The 23,220-nt window shown below is 35.9% G+C and overlaps 1 protein-coding gene across 1 annotated transcript; it reads left to right on the top strand.

Moving 5' to 3' along the window:
* Positions 1-3,814: 3,814 nt before the first annotated feature.
* Positions 3,815-22,297, top strand: Nt5c1b (5'-nucleotidase, cytosolic IB). Its single transcript, XM_046441693.1, has 11 exons — positions 3,815-3,847; positions 5,893-5,982; positions 6,313-6,486; positions 7,026-7,160; positions 8,452-8,636; positions 8,727-9,054; positions 9,222-9,389; positions 10,446-10,575; positions 13,151-13,273; positions 13,676-13,860; positions 21,965-22,297. Exons 1-11 carry the CDS (start codon positions 3,815-3,817, stop codon positions 22,295-22,297), a joined length of 1,884 nt encoding a protein of 627 aa, XP_046297649.1.
* The last annotated feature ends 923 nt before the right edge of the window (positions 22,298-23,220 follow it).

Raw genomic sequence — 23,220 nt, 5'->3', positions numbered from 1 at the left:
AGAAGAAATGGCACTGTTCTTATTTTTATTCCCATTCACTGATCTCATAGTTCTTCTAAAGGCATAGGAAAATGACTTTTTTTTTCCATTTCCACCATTACTATTAACATAAGAAATTCCTGCTTACTACTAAGAAAATTGAATTATTAAGAAATATTTATTGAAGTACATTTTGACAACCACTCTAGGAAATGGGAATACAACAGTGGAAAAGGTACCTGCTCAAAAGTGGTTTTCACTCCAGCAGGGTCGGGGAAGACAATAAACAAAATCTTACAAATGAAGCCAGGTCCAAAAAAAAAATGCTATGAATACAGATAAAGCTAAGAAAAGTTTAGAGAATGAAGGAATTGAGGGTACCAATTCTGATAGCAGTTGGAGAAGGCCTCTGTGAGGAGATGCCATGAGATCAGTCAAATGAAGTGAATATGTACAAGAAACTTTAGCAGATGGAACAGCAAGTTTGTAAGTCTTGAGATGAAAACATTTTAGCCTATTTCCCTGGATAGAGAGGAAAGGAACAGTAGCAACAGATGAGATCAGGAATCACATGAGGAGGACTCTGGATTTTATTTAGCTTTGCTTATGAACATACGGAGAAATAGGAGGTATTTGAGTATGTTTTGATTCACATTGTTACAGGACTGCTTTTGTTGTTGTGCATAGACTAGGAAACACTGGACAAGGAAGAGCAGCTAGCTGCCTACTGCAGCTGTCCAATGAGAGTTAGTGGTGAGTAGGACAGGGTTGACAGTGGTTTGTACCATGCTGGGTGGCTGAAAACAGTAATCTTCTGGAGATTGAGCACACATGAGCAGCCCAAGGACAGAATATAGGGCATGAGAAAATAAGAATAATTTAACATGTTTTAACTCTAAAATGGATATTTTTAAAAAATGGGAGAATAGATATCATTTATTGAAATTAAAAATAGGTTGGGAAGGTTGAAATTAAGAGTGCAGAGCTAGATAAACCAAATTGGAGCTCATTCAACTACATGCTTAAATGTGGTAGCTAATGTGGAAATAGATTTTATGCTAAGGAAGGTGCACTCAGGCTAAAGAAAGGAGAAAAGTATTATTTATAATAGCAAAAAATTGTGGATACTCCAAAGATTCAGGAAAATGCTTATGTAAATTATAAACAATGCTTACATAAATTATTATCATAAGAAAATCCTTTTGCAAATTATTATGTACCCACTCCTTAACATTATGGAATCATTAAAAATTATGAATACTCAAGGCAAGAAACAACATACTAAAAATCAGGATACTGAATTGTATAGATGATATAATTTTATCAATGATAACATAATTTTATCAATATTTTTATCAATATTTACAAAGAAGTTAAACTTTAGATAAATGAATAAAAATAATTGGAAGATTATAATTCTAATAATGACTATGTTAGTATAATGAATTCACAGACACTTCCTTTTTTTCTGACTCTAATTTTTACTAAGTTTCTATTCACTTATCTATAAATACTTTAAAATAGTAATACATATGGTCAACAATCTGACATAGTAACTTTTATATACTTAGACTCAATAGATGGAGTAGCCTCAGGATAGAAAATCTGTTGAAGGCAGTAGAGCCACATTCCACATTATTTATTTCTACAAATCAGGAGAGTTCAGGTGGCCATGGTAAAGAAAAAGATCCTTTCAGGTCTTCTCAGGGTACTGACACCAAGTTTTATTATTCAAGCTGTGTCCCAAGTTTTGAAAAGTTGCAGGTTAAAGGTATCTAGCATCTCTGGAAAATTTGAATAATGTCACTATTCCCTAGAAAAATAAGAAATAAGGGAGGTGGAAATCATGTCCAGAATCATTTTGTAGTACCCTCTCAGCACTGTTAAAGGAATGGGTGCATCCTCTCATTAACCACAACAAGAATCAAAAAAGTTTTAAACAAAAAGATTTGGCAAGAATGCCAAAGTAGAACTCTTTGTGGTTTTGGTTTTCTAATATGTCTTTCAAATCCTCTTTATGGATTCTTTAAAAATTTTTTCACAAGTGTAACAATGATAATAAAATTATAAAAGCCACGTTAGTGTGATCTGGGAGGGCCACACAACAATGTTATTACAATGCAGTTCCTTGCCCTTATTGCCAAGGTTGAACTCTTGGAGAAAAGAATCCGAATCCAAACCAAACCAAACCAAAACTACTCTGCCTACATGGATCCAGAGTTTTTCATGCTCAAAAACAAAGTTAAGAATTAGAAGATAATAAAGGAAAACAAATTAGAAAATATGAAAAATGTCTTACAATAATTCCTTAATTTTACCTTCAGCACTCAGAACAAAACAGCATAGTTATATATTTACATTTCAATTCATAAAATAATTCAAAATGCTCATTAGGCTCTATCCTTTCCTAGGCTGTGGAAAGGACCAATAATCAAGAAACTTACTGAACCTATGAATGCTAAATTACTTGGCAGAGTAGTAGAAGAGACCAAAAGCAAAAGCCAATCTTCAATGTTGTTTAGAAGGACCATTCTGAAGTTACAGTCTTTTCTAAACCCTCATCTATGCAAAATCCTCTGCCTTTATTTTGAAGAAGGCACATCTGAAAGCTCTTCACTTTGGGTTCCTAACTGCTGTACCAGTACTTTTCTCGCTTCCTACCTGGGTACCCTGCTCTCTCTGCACCACTGAGGCTAGAGTTTAGGAGATGGGAAGAAGCATCAAATGGACATTTGATTGTTCATAAATTTCAATTAACAACAAGTATTTTTAAACTTTTGTTCTTAAAACTGTGTTACAGTGGGGATTATAATATTAAAGACCTTTTATTTGAACACTGTTGTGAGCTGTTAACAAAACTGACAAAGTGGCTAATGTTTATTAATTACCTATGAATGCCAGTTACTGTTTTGAGTACTTTATATTTCAACCATCAAAACAACCTTTTGATGTTTATGCCATTATTATCTCCATTTTATAGTTGAGGAAATTGAGATGTAAGAAAATTGATCATCTTGCCAAGGATCTCAGAGAGACACGGGGCTAGGATGTGATATGGGAAAGGATTCAAACTCAAGTAGTCTAATCTAGAGTCTACACATTTCTCTAACAAAAAAACCCCTTGGAAAACTTATGATATTCACACTTATTTATCAACAATACCCATTAAGAAGGTCAGAATCTCCCTTAGTCCTTGACAGTTTCAACAGCTCACTTGGCATAGAACATATATCTTATTGAAAGTTTGGGTGAAGATAAAATCAGAAAGGTAAAAATGCAGACTACCACTGGACTCTGTAAACAGAGCTGGGAGCTGCCACTGACATATTCTATGTGTGCATAGTAGGAACAAAAGTGTTGCAAGGGACAAACATAAGGCAAGATAGCACAAGCAACGTTCTAATCTGTGTCCAGACATATGAAAGTTTTGACAGTGACTTCCTCAACAGGCAAAAGAAACTCCAAACACTAAAGCTGGGTTCACTTCTAAACCACATCTAGAACAAAATATCAGCTGTTAAAAATAGCCTCCAGATCTGCATTATCGATTAAAATTAACAATGTTAAATATTAAACATTTTAACAATGTTTAGAAATCAATTTCTAAAAACACAGACAATGGTTATGACTGGATGTACTCAAATATAAAGAAACATCATTGCACCTTTTTTTTAAAGTCTAGTTATGTCTGCACAGTTTGTTACTATGGAACCACATGTGATGTCACAAATTTGACATTCTAAATGCAGAGCCAGACTGAGCATGGGAAGCAATAGGAAATGGAGCTGAAGAGACAAAATCCTGCGTAACAACAAGAGAATTTCAAGTTAAAGAAATGAGTCAAACATCTTTGAAACAGAAAAAGAAAGTGAGTGAACCAAATGCCTAGACCCTTACCAATAAGCTGAGGAAATGTAAATGTTAATCTACCCTTCACCTCCAGGGAATGCCCTGCAGAAAACAAATAATTTCAGATAATGGCTCTATGTAGAGGAAAGCAGAGGTAGAAGAAAAGGAAACTAAGACAGGAAAACAATAGATTAACATTTACAGACTAACTCAATTCAGTAAGTCGGAGCTTCTTGAGCACATGATCTTAAATGGTAAGAAGTAAACACCCAATGTCTGTCTCTGAAGAATGCACAGCATAGAAAGACCAAGAAGAAACCCATAAAACAAAATTCAGTGCTCAGCAAAGTTTGGACAAAAGACACAGACAGTACAAACTTTACAGTACAGACAATGTTTACCTCTGTGATCTGCCCCCAGGCAACACTAAACTGAATTTCAAAGATGACTAAAGGAAGAGGGCATTACAAGGAGTCCAGGGTGGCATGTGGGCAAATACAAGTCATTTGGCATCTGTAGAACCTGAAAGAGTTGAACAAGTTGGAGATGGACAGGAGTGCATTACAAGGCTCCTGGTCTGTCTAACCAAGTAAATAGTTTATCGGGAATGAAGCATAATCAGATTTACATTTTATAATAAGCTTGACAGACTTAGAAATGGGAAGGATTTGAGGCCATGAAATCCGTTCAAAGGCCATAATCTAAGAACTATGATAAGAAGCCTGCAATAAAGTAATAGTAAAGAGAGAGAAAGGAACTCTGCAATCTGTATATGGGGTAAAAATGGGAGTTCATAACCCACTTGAATCAAAGTGTGAAATATGATATATCAAGAAATTTGTAATGTTTTGAACAACCAACAATAAAAAATTAAAAAAAAAAAAGAAAGAAAAAAATAAATAAATAAAATATCTTTTGGAGTTAGAAATGATAGGATATTATGGTGACTGATATGGCAGTGGTGATGAAAAGATTTTAGAATTAGTTTGAGAGCCATGTAGCTAAGTCCTTCTCTGGGATCATATTCTTATTCAATTAACACTGATGACACATTCCTGGTCCAAGGCACACAGCATAAATGGATGAACAGAGATGGCTTCTGAAGGACCTTGGTCTGATCTTCAAGTTAAGCTCCTTAAACAGATAAATGACACTAATCTTGGTCACATCAATGGTATTGAATTACTTGAAACAATGTAAACAGTTGCTAAGTTTCTCTCCCAATGGAAAATTAAGACATGAATGTTTGAATAGGTTTCTGTAGAGTGAGTTATCTTCTTTTCTCCCATGTGGTTTTCCTTATTAATTTTTTAATAAGGAAATGCTCTCAATGCTGAAAGTAATTTGACAGTAAGAACAGAAAATGTCTATAATAAATCTTTACAGAATGAAAGTTCTCATTATTAAGACTCATAATAATATTGTTGAGGCTCAGATACCCAGAACCCTGGCACTTGAATAATTAAGAAAACAAATAGGGAATATGCTAGGGAGTGAGAATTATTAAATTATGCTATGTGCATATACGAATGCCATAATGTATCCCACTATTATGTAAAATTACAATGCATAAAAAATAGCTGTTATTAATATATTCAAGGAATTTAAAGATAATTATACCATTAAAAAAAGGAAAATGAAAATGGAAATTTTCAATTCTATATGGCAAAGTGAAAAGTTCCATAAGTAGCAACTTTCAGAGGAAATGAAGGGGGAAAAAACAGCTCTGTACAAACAAGGTCATATTTAAATCCAAACTCTGCTGAACCCTGGAAAATCCTCCCATAGCATTTCCCATGTAAGAATAATTAAGTGATAAATGTGTCAATATTTCAAACCTATGAACCAACAAATTTTTATAAAAATGATTTGTGTAATTCATATTTATAAAATGTGTTACTTTTATCCAGGCTTGTTAGAATGGGGAAAACATAAGGTCTAAAGTTCATACTTTTATATTAGCAAGGAGAAAAATTCTGTAGTTATCCTTTTATTCCCAAACCCCAAATTTCTAATGCCCCTGAGCTTAAAAATTAATAAGTATTTTTTTGTTTTTATATGAAGAATGAGAATGGGATGAGGCAATCAAGAGAGAGTCTAGAAGGAGAAAAAAGAAAGGAAACTGAAAAGTCCGGAGTTCGGCTAAGCAATCAGGTGAGCTGAACTCTGCGCCTTTGAGGAAAACAAGGAGCAGAAGGCGCAATGGCAAATTCCAAGAGGCAGGGGAATTCCTGGAGAGAAAACTGAGCTGCTGATATCTGTAGTAAGGGATAAGTAATGTCCTCATGAGAAGGCTAAGAACAAGCTTAGGAGACGCGGACCTCATCTTTCCTAGCGTCCACATCCGGCAGTTTATGCAGAATATGTGGTGTAAAAACTACAGCAGCTTCCTCCACTCAGCAGACAGGAGACTGGCCTCTGTCAGATCAGGGAGGGAATGGGAGTCTGGCCATCACACTGATCGTTTTCTGCACAATCTTTCAGATGAGGCATGCAGTCTATCCGAATCACCCGCTGAGATGTTGCCCCATGCGGGGTCACCGGTCGTGTAGACGCTGCCTTTGTGCAGTTGAGGGAACTAGCCCCTGCCGCACAATACGTATTTATATTCACGTGTGCCTGTTGTGGGAGCAGGGCCGGCAGATCACCATGATGAGGGTGAGCAGAGATTGCATGACCAGATTTGGGAGGGGAGCCCCAGGCAATCTGGGAAGGGGAAGGATGTGGGGAACAGAAACTCTTCGACTTGTCTCTCCATGGACTCCGCCCACAGGAAGGCCAGGGGGCTTTATGCCCTTTTAGGCGGTTACTTTAGAACCCTGCTGCAGACAAACACTGGCAAACCCATCAGGTAATTTTTCTAGTATGGACTCATAGATTATCCTTAAGAGAGGAAATGGGGGGAAATGGAGGAAAGATGTTCAGCTGTACTAAGTATTATAAAAGGAGAATCATGGTTGAAAAAACAGGAGGCTATCAGACTTGGAGCCTTGGTAACTCAAGCTTCATACAGAAGTTAGGGTTGGGCCAGAGCTACAACAGTGCACAGGACTTAGGTTGAATTAAAGGTCACAGAGGCCAGGGGCCTTTTCAATGGTTGCTGTTATTTTTAGCCTGATATAACTATTCTGTAGGTATATGCACACAGAAGCAACAAGTGGTGGGGAAACACATCCTGGCTCTCTTATCTCCTTTAGGGATCCCAAGAATCATTGCAGAAGCCAGACTCTCGAGCAAGTGTGGTACGAAGTCAGTGGTCTAGGACATCTCGGAGCCCATCCACCAAGCCTCCATCAGTAGAGGAGTCAAGAAGCAGGAACACCAGTCTTAAGGTAAAACTAGAGATGAAAGGGTGGGGGGAAGCAAATTAAAAACAATAATGGTTTACATCTATTGAAGCTTTCTACACGCCAGGCCCTATCCCTCTATACTTTGTTTTTTTAGTTAATTTAACTATAACAAAAACTCTCTCATAAGCTCCCATTGTATCACTGAGGAAATTGAAGAATCAACTTGCTGAAGATTTCGTAGTAACTAAGTGGTAGAGGTCAGATTACAACTCAGGAGTTTCTATGTCTGGAGCTTGCACATTTTCTCTTACCTTTCTTCATCTATTCAACAAAAATTCATTGAGTACCCTTGGCTCTCAGAAGAGGATATAGAAAGGTTAAAAGACAAAAAATTAATCCCATTGGATTGTGTGTGCTTTGGCCCCTTAACTAGGCCTAATCACATAAGTATATGTATATACATGTATATGTATATATAGATAATTTTTTTTCAGATGCAGAGAAAATAAATATCTAGTCACTGGAAGAATATGTATTCACACATGTATTCATTTATCTATCTCTGTCAGGCTGGGCTCAACAATCTCATCAAGAACTTCCCTTTGAGTTACATGTGAAACAATCATAAAAACTGTAAAATATATGGATGTGTAATAATTTCTTACACACCTTAGTAGAAAAGTCCCTTCTCAAGAATGGTTCCTACCTATTGAGGAAAAGGGTTTTCTGCTACTGAGCTGCTGCAGGTTACTGTAAAGGCAGTGAAAGGTATTTGCTTCCCCAGTCTTAGCTCCTGCATTATTCACATGGCAAATAGGGAGACAGGCCCTCTCTATGCCAGGTGAAGAGTTCTGGTAGGAAGGTCTGGCCCAGCTTGCACATGGAGATAACTAGAGGCCACACAGAGAGGTACTGGCCAAGCAAGATCTGTTACTCAAGGTCTTTCAGAGGCCTCTGTCTAGGCAGGTACATGGCAGGCAAGGGAAGAACCTTGCAAACTGTGTGCCACCTGCCTGAGGGTGAGGAAAAGGACCTATATCTTAACTACTTACAACCAGAAAAGGTGATGCTGCCAGATGCATCTGTGAGGTGCTGATGGGGAAGCTAGGGGACAATGAAAGCAGTGTGTGTCTATTTAACAGAAATATGAAATTCCTAATGACTAGAAATGCCTGACCCCTTTAGGGTCTATTTAAAGGAGCTTAGATGAACCATGATTCCTCTTAGACCAGACCAGACAAAATAGACAGCTTTCCTTTATCAGAGTTGGGCTGAGATGGGGATAAGGATCTGGATGAAACCTTGAATCCAGGCACCAATTTTCTTGCTCTAGCTCCAAAACAGCTCCACAACCTCCCGAAATTCATCTACTTCCCCCAGCCAGGAGGACTTTCCACCACCACAGGCTTCGCCAGAACCCTCTCCACCAATGCCCAAAACGCAGCCAGAGCCAGAAATGCCTCTCGAATCGCAGCCTCCCACGCCCCCCGAACCAGAGTCCAGCCAGAGGCGCAAGAAGTACGATGGCCCCACGCCCCCAGGGTCTGAGGCCAGCAGGCGCAAGAAATACGATGCTCCCGCACTCCCAGAGCCAGAGTCCAGCATCAGGCGCAAGAAGTATGAGCCTCCAGAAGCCTGGGCTCAAAGCTTTGGGCGTGATGTCCGCGATAACCGGAACACTCTGGCGCGGGACACACCCAGCGACTCACGAGACTCGCACGTGCAGCCGCGGGAATATTCGCGCCCGACTCCCACCGAGTGGAAGGCCTATTCCCAGCTTCGCACGCACTACCCTACCTCCATCCAGATGGATCTCGACTGTATGTCGGAAATGCAACAGCAGAAGCTGCAGGAGGAAGACGAGATAGATGAGGCGTACTGGGCATCCGTGAAGCTGCTGTACGAGAAAATCCCCAGTTCCTCGCGCCCACGGCCGGTGAGCAGGCCCCCAGTGCAGGTACCCCAGGAGTGCTTCCTCCAGCCCCACAACCTCCCTCTAGTCCATTGCATAGCCAAGTCAGTTCAGGTTCTTCCCACCCCACCGGCTCCTGTGCAGTCCCTCTGTCTGTTGATATCTCCTCCTGTCCTTGCCCTTCTTTGCAGCCCAAACCCAAGAACGCCATCACCATCGCTGTGTCATCTCGGGCACTCTTCAACATGGTGGATGACAGGAGAATCTATGAGGAAGAAGGTCTGGAAAAGTACATGGAATATCAGCTCACCAATGAGAACGTCATCCTGACTCCCGGGCCCGCGTTCCGCTTTGTCAAGGTACTAAAGATGTCTGGCTCTGCCAGGACCACGGACTGCGAGAGAAGGACCAGGGCCCACCTTTGGGAACTCTACCAGTTCCCCCTAAATTTTCTGGACGATTTTTGTCACGTTCCTAGGTCCTTCTCTCTACCTACCCCCAGAGATAATTCTAGTAAATTGAACATTATAAAAATTTTTAATGTGCCTTACCTATGATTATTGCCCCAGTTGACCTTAGGTTTTCACTTATGGGACTTTAGCCCATAGTCCTAGATGTGGGACGTTGCCTTTCCTATTAAGAAGCAATAATGAGTTTATAATCCTGAGTAGAAATAAAACATCTTATTAAAATGGGATGAAAGTCACTTTAGCTGCTCTGGTCACAAAAATAAAAATTAAGAAAATGAAGATGTTTCTGGTACTGAGGGGCATGATCAGTCACTGAATATATAGCACTCATAACAGATCCTCTGTGTAATTTACACAGTTATTACACAATAACATAGCCATGCAAAAACAAATGACACCTCTAGGAGTTGTAGGTAGAAAGAACTTATGGAACCCCAGTAGAAGCATGAGAGGAAATCCCAAACCTAAAGACCCATGTTTTAAAAATAATATTCCCTTGCAGTAGGTATGGTAAAATTGGAACACACAGAAGATGATCATTGTGGCGTCTGTACAAAATGATGTATAAATTCCTAAAGCGTTCCATATTTTTCACAGTAAAAAAAAATAATGGTTAGATTATCATAAGGGCAGATTTTACAAATTAAAACAAACAAAGCATAAAAAAGGTTAGCCTGATCCTTCTATCTATCCCCCAGAGATAATTCTAATAAACTAAATGTGTGATGTTTGAACACATTAAATGTGAACATTAACAGTGGTCCTATGTATGGGAGGTGGAAAATACAGAAATAAATGGTATAAACTTGACATGAAGGAGCCATAATCTCTTAGTGAAGACTCTTCAAAGCTTGAATCTGATCCTGATGAGGTGCTTCCTCTCCAGCCTCCCAAGGCCCACCTTGCCTGTGCCTCTTTACTTACATCCTTGTTTATAACCTGCAGGCACTGCAGCATGTCAATGCTAGACTCCGAGATCTGTATCCTGATGATCAGGAATTATTTGATATTGTACTGATGACTAATAACCATGCCCAAGTGGGAGTGCGGCTTATAAACAGCGTCAATCACTATAGTAAGTAAAATAAATACCATGTGGAAGACCAGCTCATAGCTTTGGAAGAGAGAAGCCATGTTATTTTGCTAAACTGTGGCCTAACCAATGCAGTATCTTTGATACCGACACCCCCTCCTGAGTGAGGAATGTTTATTTGCCTATGTCAGAAGCAGAAAGGCCATGTTCATTTTTAACTTCAGCACAGAGTTGGGCTCAAAGCTCTGGACTTAACTTGTCAAGTGTGAATTTCAAAGTCTTAATCCCAGGCCCTGCAGTATATTTCTGTTTTATGTTTTTCACTTCTGAACTTGACTTCAAGGGGCCATCAACCCAAAAGCTTTCTCTGCCTGATCAAACTTCTTGTTCACCACATATCCATGTTAAGGGTTTAAAGGTTTTCACCTCTCCTTTCCTCTTAAAAATCTGATTCTCCTGACTGTTCTCTCTTCCATACATCAAATCCATACTCATGCCAGTAAAAGTGTCTTGATTCCTTTACATGGAAAATTTGATTTACTCTAGTCTCCAGAGCATTTCCATCAGTGTATCACTTTTTCCTAAAGTTTCCATTTTCCTTACTTTGAAATCATCTGACTTTTTATTTGGTGTACCACTATCCATTTTTCTAAGGGATAGATCCAGTCTTGTTGGCATGTTAAGTCAAAATCAGGTTTAAATTGTATACTCTTAAATTTGAGGTTTAGATTGGGCATATTTATAAATAATCAAAATATATTTTGGGTTAATTACTGGGTTTAAGTTATTGTGTTTTATTTTATATTACCCTAATTATAAGATTACTATCTTACTGAGACATAGTTTTAAAATTTTTCCTTTTAAAAAATGCAGCCTTCATAGAATTAAGAATGAAAAGAGAAAATGTATATAAAAGATTTAGCATAAATGAGTGGCATACAGTAATCATTCAAAAAATGAAAAACTACTATTTTTAAGACACGTGGTCTTATTTGATTTAGTAGGTGATATAGGTTTATCCATCCCTCACCACATTGAGTCTGCTGAATTTGGAAGCATAAGGAATCAGTTATTTAAATATGAACTCTCCCAATGAGCCAATTGTGCACAACTTTTTCATGAAACCTTATTGATAAACTAACAATTTTTCTCCAGAATTAGTTAGTACTTTCTCTGCTGTGGTCTTTGTTATAACTTTTTACATACCCAGCTTTTCAGGAAACTGTGATCTCCTTTTGAAAAGGAACAATATTTTAATCATTTCTGAAAACCTAGTGTCACTAAATATTTTCTGGATCATTAAATTAATAATTTACAGATTTGTAGGGTCTGCTTTTGTGTCACTTATACCCAACATTAGTTCATGTGAAAAAGTAAAAGTATTTTCTTAGCATGAAAGCAGCCATACTTCACCCCTACTGTTGATGGATCCCACCCACTCCCTTTGACCCTACAGTGTAAAACAGCTGACTCAACTGATAGCTTACTTTATATTGCATGCATCTACCCAGCTTCTTATAGATCTACAAAAGACTCTGAATAGATATATAATATTTTATCATATGCATGATATTATACTTCACATAACTATACTCACATTATTGAACATGTTTTGCTTTCATATATAACCCTGAGCTAAGTAGGGAATATAGCTCAGTGACAGAGCACTTGCCTAGCATGCTCCAAGGCTGGATTCAATACCCAGTATCACAAAGAACAAAAATGAATAACCCTGACTTAAGATCTTTTAATATAAATTTTTATCAGTATTTCATATTATTTCCTTAGGATAAACACCTGAAAGAAAGGAATCCTAGGTAGTATTTCAGACTTCTAAAAGCTCTTAATAGGTATTGTCAAATTAACTTTCTAGAAAAATTAACCAATTTATTCTTTTATCCATAGTATTAGTGGCTAGATGTCTATTTTACAAACTTATCACCAATAGGCAGTGTATTTTTAATTGTTGATATGAAAGGCATTTAATAGTATATAAATGTTGAGTCTACTAATAATTTCATTAAAAGTTTCAAGTCAGAAAAGAGTGACAATTTCAAATATTTTATTGTTCTTGGAAAATAGTTTAAATCCTAGCATTATTTATTATTACTATTGTATTGCTACTGAAGAATGGTACTTAAAATAGAGCCATACTTGATGACCCCTTTTTATCAAGTAAGGAGGTCACAATGCAACAAAAAGAGCACACTGCTGTAGTCTAAACAAGAGGCAAATACCTCAAGTCTGCCCTATGCAAGTGAATGGGTGGGTTAGACAGGTCTTTTTGTCTCATTATCCTTTTCTGTGATAAGGATAATATCTGGCATGCTGTTGTGAGAATAAACCAGCATGTTCTATATGAAAATGCTTTTAAAAAACTATAATACATCAAAAAACATTCCCTATTTTATAAAATACCTGAGAAAAATTTTCAATATTAATGCTATGAAAGTAATTTTAAACTTTAATTATTTCCATAGTAATTTTCATTTAGATGTACAAATGAACTTACTTGGATTTAAAAATAAACTCAGTTATTCGTAAGGTAACTTTCATTGATTTACAGTGAATGGTCTTTAGTCTGGGTCATAACAAAGTTTTTCTTGCCTAATAATAGGCCTACTAATTGACCGCTTCTGTTTGACTGGTGGAAAAAGTCCCATTGGCTATTTGAAGGCATATCTTACCAACTTGTATCTTTCTGCGGATTCTGAAAAAGTCCAAGAAGCAATACAAGAAGGTATTTTAACCCTCTAGTTAGTAAAGAGCTCTGCACTGATGATTCACATAGGATGATGTGGCTTAGGTCTTGGGTCGTCTAAGGCGTTTCCACACTTGGAAGCCCTTATGCTTGTCCTTTAGAGCTCTGACTTTCCTGGAGGTGGGGGGGGACCTCCTTAGTGACTGACCCACAGTCTATTTTGTACTTCCCACTCCTATTGAAACAGGTAACGATAGGCCTCTGTTCTGAGATGTGTGTTGGTGGAGAGGAGTTGTCTCATCAGATAATAGCTAGAGAGGAAATGAGGTTGGGAGGGCATTTGTTTTCGTTTTGGTTTGGTTTGGGGTTTGTTTTTGGTTGGTGGGAGAAACTAAAACTCATGGCCCTACAGAGTATTAATAGATCCCCATGATCTGTCAGGTATTGCCTCTGCAACAATGTTTGACGGAGCCAAAGATATGTCTTACTGTGACACACAGCTCCGTGTGGCCTTTGATGGGGATGCTGTCCTCTTCTCTGATGAGTCTGAACAAATTGCCAAAGAGCACGGGCTGGACAAATTCTTTCAACATGAAACACTATTTGAAAATAAGCCGCTTGCTCAGGTAGGTACATGAGCTCTGATTAATTTTGATGTACTGATTTTCCAACATAAGGATATAAATATTTGTTCATTATGATAGCTTTTTAAATTATTTTTGGCAGTCCCTTCTTCCCTGTTTCGTCCTTGCAGTTTTCTCTTTTCATCTGGGAATTCCTCACTTTGAAGCATCCACTGCTGACATTTTTTTTTTTAATTTAAGAGTCTTTTAACTATCTTTTAGAAATACTTCTGTGATCATCCCATGATAATGAGTTCACCCCCTCCAAATTATGAGTGACAGAGGAAACACCACCCACCAATACACATTTCCACATAATAGATTCTCAAAATATTAAGATAATTTCTACTAGATCAGTAAACACTTGTTTCTCTCAAAAAAGACATCACTTAATTGAGAAAATAACAAGACTAAGAGTTTGAACTGAATCAAATATGAATCTCAAAAGTGCAAATTGTGAATACTTAATCAAACTGAAAGTAAATATTTACATTTCAAGAACCCATCCATGAACTGAAGTGTTAAAATCAATATACGAAATGAAAAAACCTACAACGTCTGAACCAAAGGAAATTGAAACATCAAATCATTCAGTTTCATGCTATGATTCTTCAGTCATTCAGTTTTTCTTTTTTTTCCCTCAGTTCTCTTTGAACCTTAATAATCTTAAATATTGTTATTTTGGCTTTCATGAATAAAACTATGAATGTACTGTTCAAAAACTGAAAAGTTTTACTATTTCATAACCTCACACTAGGGAAGTGATATTTAAATTATGATAAAGTCAGTTTTATCAATTTGTTCTCACAAATTTCGCTTTCAATGTGTTATCTAAGAAATGTTTGCCTAAATCCAGGTCACAAAGCTTTGTCTTCTCTGTTGATGTACAGAAGTTTTATAGTTTTAGGTCTTACAATCATGATCTCTTTTGAGCTAATATTGTGTTGAAATAAAGTATTGCCTGTAGTTTATTTTCTCTGCTTATGGATACACTGATTGTTCTAGCACTATTTGGTGAAAAGGCTTTCTGGTCTGTTCCTTTGATATAAGTATTCATCTTTTCATCAATACTATACTGTCTTGATTATCATAGTTTTAGAGTAAGTCTTAAACTCAGTTGGTATGAGTTCTCTGACTTATTTTTCCAAAACTGTTTTTGATAGACTGACTCCTTGCATATTCATACAGATTTTAAAAGCTCTTATCTATCTTGGGGTGGAGGGGAAGTCCTGTTGTAACTTTCATTGGGTTTTTATTGAATTTATAGCTAAATATGGGGAGAACAAATACTTCAAAAATATTGAGTATTTTGGTCCATGGATGTGGTATATCTCTCCATTCATTTAGAATTTTTAAATTTCTTTATTTCATAGTGTTTTATAGGTTCCAGAATACAGATTTTGCATATTTTGTTAGTTCATACCTATACATTTTATGTTTTGATCATACTATAAATTGGTACTTTAAAAATATTTAATGTCCAATAATTTATTGCAGAGACACAATAGATTTTTGTATGCTGACCTTGTAACCTACAGTCCTGTTAAAATTGCCTTTTTAGTCATAACATTTTTGTAGATTATTTGAGGTTTTCTTTTTTTTTAAAGAGAGAGAGAGATAATTTTAATATTTATTTTTTAGTTTTCGGTGGACACAACATCTTTGTTTGTATGTGGTGCTGAGGATCAAACCCGGGCCACATGCATGCCAGGCAAGCGCGCTACAGCTTGAGCCACATCCCCAGCCCCTTATTTGAGGTTTTCTAAGTAGGCAACAATGGTGACTATGAATGAAGACAATGTTGTTTCTATCTTTCTATGTTGTATGTTTTTTCTTTATCTCTTCTGCCTAATTACCTTGCTAGTCCATCCAGTGCAATGTTTAATGATAGTGATGAGAGTGGAACTCCTTGACCTGACCTTAGGGGAACATCTTTAACTCTTAAGCATGTTAGCTATAGGTTCTTTTTAGATCCCTTTGTCAACTTGAGAGAGTTGCCTTCGATTGCTAGTTTTTTTTATTTTTTGTAAGTGGATGTTGGATTTTTGTATGTATTGAGAAAATCATGTGGTTTCTCTAGTTTATGGATATATAAATTACATTGGTGCATGTTAAATGTTAAAGAAGTTTTGCTCTGTTGGTATAAACTCAGGTTGTCATATGATATTCCTTTTTATATACTGCTGGATTCAACTTGCTAAAATTTAGATTTTTCTTTGCCTTCATGTTCATGAACAATATAGTTCTACAGTTTTCTTATAATATCTTGAACTAATTTTGGTCAAAGAGAAATGCTGATCTCATAAAAAATAATGCAAACTATTTTAAATATTTGGTAGATCTTTCTAGAGAAGCCATCTGGACCTGGATTTTTCTTAATAGCTACAGAGCTATTATTCATATTTTCATTTCCTTTCTTCTCTGTGTTTATGAATTTGTGTCTTTTAAGGAATTCATCAGTTTCACTTAAGTTGTTTTTATGAACATAAAGGTTTTTTATATTTTCTTTAATTATGTACAGGATCTTTAGTGACGTGTCCCCTCTCTCATTTCTGATATTAGTAATTAGTATCTTCATTTCTTTGTTGATTTATTTGGTCACTCTCACCAGAGATTTATCAATTTTATTTATCTTTTAAAATGAACCAGATATTTCTAAGATTTTTAATGTGGAAGCTGAGGTCACTGATTTGAGACCTCATTTTATTTCTTATGAAGTTTCCTCTATACACTGCTGTAGTTACATTCCCTAAATATTGGTAAGTGGTATAATTTTCATTCAGTTCAAAATATTTTTTTTAATTTATGTCTTCCACTCTTACCCTTTAGCTATTTAGAAGTAGATTATTTAATTGTCAAATATTCTGAGTTTTTCCAAATATTGGTAGATTATGCACAATACACTCTCGAGCAATATGATACCATATCATCTTTGTATAAGATAACATATCATCTTTGTATAAGATGACAATGTACCCCCAAAACACTATCTAACACTCTACCATATTTGTAGCATTGAGTTCATACATTTTATCTATAAACTCTCAAAACCCTGTTAGCTACTTTTTATTCTGGTAATCAAATATCTTTGAGTGAATAAGGATAAGACAAAAATATGTCTTTTATATTCATATTATTTTAAATATTTGCACGATCACCTTTTCATATTTCATGTAGGAAAACTCTTCTGGTAATGAATCTTATTTTCCTTTGCTTGAAAAGTCATTTCTCCTTATTTTTAATAACATATTTTATTTTCACAGGATTTAGCATTCTGGGTTTACTGTATTTTTTCTTTCAGCACTTTGAAGATGTCTTTCCATTGTCTTCTAATGTCATTCTATATAGGTTCTGATAACAAATTTTCTGAAATTTCTATCTGTGGTCCTCTGTATGTATCCATTTCTCCCTGGCTGCCTTTAAGATTTTCTGTGTATTTTTTATTTAGGTGGTTTAAATATTGTGTGTGTGTGTGTGTGTGTGTGTGTGTCCCACAGAATTTCAGTGTTTTGCTCTCTTTCTCTCCACCCTTTTATTCATTTTTTTAAGTCTGGGTAATTTCTATTCATCTATTTTTTCAAGTTTATTCATTCTTTTCTTAGCCATGTTGAGTCTACTAGTATATCCATTAAAAGTATTCATTTCTGTGAAATCATTTTTATTTCTAGAATTTCCCTTCAACACTCTCTTTTCCTCATGCATGTTATATACTTTAAAGTAGATGCTGAGATATTAATTATAGTCTCCTTCAGTTGCTTCTGTTATATTTATGACATTTGGGTCATCACCAAGTCTAATCTTTTTTATTTCTCTTAAAAGAGAATTGCACTTTCGTTTTGTTCAATTTTTTGTGGTCTCATAAAATTTGATATTACTAATTGTAGTGTATGAACGTGAAGACTTTTATGAATAACATTTTTGCCTTGTAACAGTTATTCTTCCTCTTCTACTAGAAACTATTATGATATATTGAATCAATGTAATCAAGAGTTAAGCTGGTTTTAGATATTGTGCTATGATTTTCTTCACTGCATCACAGGCTTCAAATTTTTCTAGTATTAAATGTGTTCTAAAGATGCAGCTAGGTTTGCCCTGAGGGTTTTCTGCTGTACTTTCAGCTTTAGGCCTTCTCTATAAGTCTGTGCCTCAGATGAATCTACATTCCCAGCTGTTGCTTCTTTGTCTCTCTGCCTGCTCTGTCTCTCCTAGGACTCTAAGGACAAGGACTTTGCCTTTCCCCCAGTAAAGGAAGATGCCTAATGGTCTGGGTCTATGATAAATTCTTCTGCCTCCCCCAGGAGTAGAAGATTTTTCCTTTACCCTTTCCCAGTCATAGTAGATCTTTACTTGTGCCCTGGAGGATAACATGTTTAAAGTCTTTCTAGTAGTGAAGCCTATTAGTCCTTGGAATATAGGCACTAGGTAGTATTTCAGTCATTCCTCAAAGTGGCTGCTCTGCTCTTCCAAGGCTGTACCACCAAAGATGGCTTTCTTCTGTCTCCTACTCTGCCTGAAATCTTTCTCATAAACACCTAGGCAAGTCCAGGCAGTAAAGCCTTGATAAAGTGTGTACTGGTGTCTGTGCATCACACAGCTTCTGTACTCATGATTCCATCCTTTATTAATGTGTTTTCTAAATCACCTGAATTTTTCATTCTTGCTTATACAGTGTCTGCTATTTCTTCCCTCAATGCTCTGCCATGGGTGTAGCAGTTCTTTCATCCCATCTTTACTTGGAAAGACACCCGTTTTTCCTTAGATTCCATGGTAGTTGGTGCTATTTAATATTAGCTCTCTTATGCACTGAAGAAAAGTTATAATACTTTCAGATTGTCAGGTGTTTTTCTTAAAGTAGGAATAGTCCTTTTTGGCTTTCTACATCTTAGGTAGATTCCCAAATATTTTAAATCATACATCTCCTCAAAAAAGTATTTTTAATAACTTTGCCTAATAGTCTCACATTTTATTCATAAATTATATGCTTTTAGTAGTGAACAAATATATAGATTATAAAACATACACAAAAATAGAAGTAAAAGAGAATGAGTAGATAACTGGTTTGAATATGGTTACACAAATTCAATATTCCCATTTCATTCCTTTGGAAAGTATTCAGTGTAACAAGAATAGTGTGCTTCTGAGTATCAAAGACAAACTGTGACCACAGTGGCTCCACCAATTTTACTGTATTTCCCAAATAAAAGGAAAAAGAGTCACAGTTTTTCCACTTATGCTTCTAACCTTTAGAAGTTAAATTTACTTGCTTATTCTGATATATGCAGCCTCAGAGGAAGGTAGAACCAAGTAAATATTAATATAAGAGGTCTTGTTTCCAGATAACATTTGGTTTCCTAAAAACAGAAAAGGAAACCTTTGAATTGTTAAAAAGTCAGTCTCCCCAAACCACCAACAGTTCCAAGGAAAACCCATCTACTTTGGTATAAATAATAAAAAGAGAATACAAGCAAAGATGCCAGGAGAAAAAGGCAGATCAAAAAATAACATCATTTAATAATAGTGGATGAAGAATTTTCACTAGGAAAAGTTTCCATGGTTCAGGTGAAGATAGTGAGAATTTGCCACAACAAAAACTTTAATATAAAGCAGAATCATAAAATATAAATGAAATGAAATAATCAGGGAAAGAGATGATAAAATGTGAAATGTAGAGTGCCAAAATGTGCCAATGTGAGTAGAATTGAAAATATTTTAGAGAGAAAAACAGCAGAAAAAGATCCCAGGGAAAGAAAGTCCAACATATGCATAAGTGGAATCCCTGAAGTAAAACATTGAAATTACTGAGTGAGGTGTGGTTAAGTAAAGATCAAATTTATATAAAATACAAATCAAGAAAACATTCTTGTGATATCAGATTTTAAAACATACATTAATTATTAAATTATTAGAAATATAAGTTCGTATTTTCTGATAGGGAAATAGAGCATCACTGAGATAGCCAAATTAAATTATTTGATTTCAAAGAATAATAATTATTTGGGCTGTCTGCCCACAGACAGACCAATCAACATAAGTGGTGGGTGGGTGGGGATAGTTATTAAGCTTCCCTCAGACTTTTCAACAGCCACACTCCATAGCAAAAAAACTACTTATTAGATCTTATATATACACAATGGAATATTATTCAGCATTACAAGAGAATAAAATTATAGCATTTGCAGGTAAATGGATGGAGTTGGAGAATATAATGCTAAATGAAGTAAGTCAATCCCAAAAAAACAAATACTGAATGTCTTCTCTGATATAAGGATGCTGATTCATAATGGGGATTGAGGGAGGGAGCATAGGAGGAATAGATGAACTTTAGATAAGGCAAAGGTGAGGGAGGAGAAAGGGTGGCATGGGGATAGGAAAGATGGTGAAATGAGACAGACATCATTACCCTAAGTACATGTTTGAAAACACGAAGGGTGTGACTCTACCTTGTGTTCAACCAGAGACATGAAAAATTCTGCTCTATTTGTGTAATATGAATTGAGTTGCATTCTGCTGTCACATATTACAAATTAGAATAAATAAAATAAAAAATTTTAAAAATTTAAAAAAAGGTCTTATGGAGAGAAAATATAAATCATGGAATCTACATCTAGTCAAAAGCTGAAGTGCAGAGCAAACCACCAAAACAGTTGAAAACACACTAAATTCTCAAGGATTATTTCCATGAAATTTTTCTAGAGAAAACTAGTAGAATAGGACAGTTTTTTTCCAACATGTGGATGAATGGATGGAGTAAAGCACAAATGGGCATAGAATATATTTAACCATAGATTTAAAGGTCTGCAGGGACTAGAGTAATGGCAAAAAAGGTATGTGTGGGGGGGGCTAATATTATGTGTCCTAACAATGCTGTAATTATATAACCAATGAGAAATAAAAAAAATATATGGAAAAAAGAAAGTCTACAGAATATTAAGTATTCTGATGTTTTCATCTATAGTAATCAAAGAATAAAAATGTGAAGTTGCTAAAAATAAAGGAATATTTGATAATGTAAATGTAAACACTGAGAAAGATTAATTAAATGACTAAAAATTATATGATGGATAAGTAGAGGATTGGATAAATATTGAAAAAATACTCTAATTTCTTTATTTCTCATCATAAAGTATAATAAACCAAGGACTTTAAAAAATAGACGACTGAGAGTCCTAAAATGTGACCAGTAGAAGATAATTCAAAGCTTCTAATGTTAGAGAAACCATACATATATACATACAAAGGATAAAGACATTTAATGAATAATCTTTTAAAATTTTCAGACTTAGAAAATGTAATGAAATTACAAAATAGAACCCATATAAAGCATATTTCTAATATGAATAAATGTAAAGGGATTAAAACTCATCTATTGTTAAAAAAAGACTTCCAGATTTGATCACATAGCAAAATTCAGTTCTATTCTCTATTCAAGAAATATAGCCAAAACTATTCAGAAAGGTGGAAATGAAAGTAGGTATGAAAATATACAAAGAAACTATAAGACAAGGTTGGATTCAGGCCAAGATTTAAAAAAAAAACAACATTATGCTAGACAAGTGAGTATACTTTTAAAATATGCAATTCTGAAAAATTTAAATCAGTGCTTTTGGCAACCAACTAAAGTTAATTTAGAGTGTGATCATCTATAACTCTTTGCCACAAATAGTTTATGTCTATTGTCCTGGTTTAATTATTATGGAATGTTTCTTTCACGTGTTAAAATATCTTTTTTTATTTTTTTTTTAGTTGTTGATAGACCTTTATTTTATTTATTTATATGCAGTGTTGGGAACCAAACCCAGTGCCTCACACATGCCAAGCAAGTGCACTACTGCTGAGCCACAGCCCTAGCCCTAAAATAGCTTGACTTAGATGATAAATCATATGGTCATCCTATCTTAATTCCAGGAATGCAAATATGGTTGCATATAAGGATATAAATTTACATAAATAAAGCAAGTTTTTAGCATTATTCCTTCAGCCTAGTAACACTGCATGTCATGTACTATTAGATTAGATCTTTGTATAAGCTCTTATAAGCCTCTGCTATTTCAGTGATGACTTCCTTTGGTTCACTAGTTTACAGCTGTGACATATGTTCCTTTCACAGGGTCCCTTGAAAGGCTTTCTGGAAGACTTAGGCAGACTGCAAAAGAAGTTTTATGCCAAAGATGAACGGTTACTTTGTCCTATCAGGACCTACCTGGTTACAGCCCGAAGTGCAGCCAGCTCAGGTGCCCGGGTGCTGAAGACTCTTCGCCGCTGGGGTCTAGAGATAGACGAAGCTCTTTTTCTTGCGGGAGCCCCTAAAGGTCCCATCTTGGTGAAGATCCGGCCCCACATCTTCTTTGATGACCAGATGTTCCACATTGAAGGGGCAAAGAAATTGGGCACCATCACAGCTCATGTACCTTATGGAGTTGGCCAAAAATATCACACTTAGCGATGAGGACAAGAAAAAGAACAGTGACATTCTAGTATTACAGAGGAAACTTCCTTTGGATGTTTAGAGTAATCAGGTATTTTAGAAGCTTGGACCTAAAAACTAAGCTCCTTTTGGAAGTTTCCTCTTCATGTTCTGGGGCAACATTTTCACCTATCAAGTAACCTTCAAGCTACTTCTCTTTGTCAATGCTGTTGAATGCCATTGCACCTGCCTTTGTGTAAATCATGATGACTCTTTAGGATAAATTTTGAATTTGAATACTTGAATGACTAAGGGGCTGTTTCAGAAACTTTCTTAGTTTCACAGAATAATGCTCATTTTTGTTCTGTGACATAGTATTTACCTTCCTTTTCTTTCATTTTTGGAATTTGGTACATAGAATGAATTGTTATCCATCATCACCTTAGATTAGTGGTTTTCAAAGGTGGAATGTGTTTTAAGTATACTCTTGAAAAACAAGTCGAAATGAAAATGTTACTCTCTACATGCATGAGTTTACCAGTTTTGACACTTCATTTGGAAATAAAACAGCTGACTATATAAGCTTTGTAAGATAGGGCACTTTGTAAGACAAGTTCTAGACACAGCCTACTGAGAAGGGTTCTTTGAAACTTTCTTAGTGAGTTAATTGCCTCTGAACTATAAAACTTCATATTCAAAGACTCCTGCTTTGGACTAGGCAAGTTGGGCCAATATTCGTGTGAGGGGGGGCGGAAACTGGCCACCACTTCAAAATGTGTCATGACATGTTGTATCATGGCCTCTGCCATTCTGTTATAATTTTTGTCTTACTTTCATTAACATTTGATTGGTTAGTAACCATAATATACCATATGTTAGGGATAGTGAGCTAGTGATTTTTGTATTATCTCATTTTCTTATCAAATTAAATGTTTGTTACATAGTATTATTACCTTCCT

Source organism: Marmota monax, unplaced genomic scaffold (assembly GCF_021218885.2).
Source record: "Marmota monax isolate L192 unplaced genomic scaffold, Marmota_monax_Labrador192_F-V1.1 WCK01_AAM20220418_F8-fsc00010, whole genome shotgun sequence".
NCBI lineage: Eukaryota > Metazoa > Chordata > Mammalia > Rodentia > Sciuridae > Marmota > Marmota monax.
The sequence above is the reverse complement of the archived record's forward strand: the minus strand, read 5'-3'. Positions and strand labels throughout refer to the sequence as shown.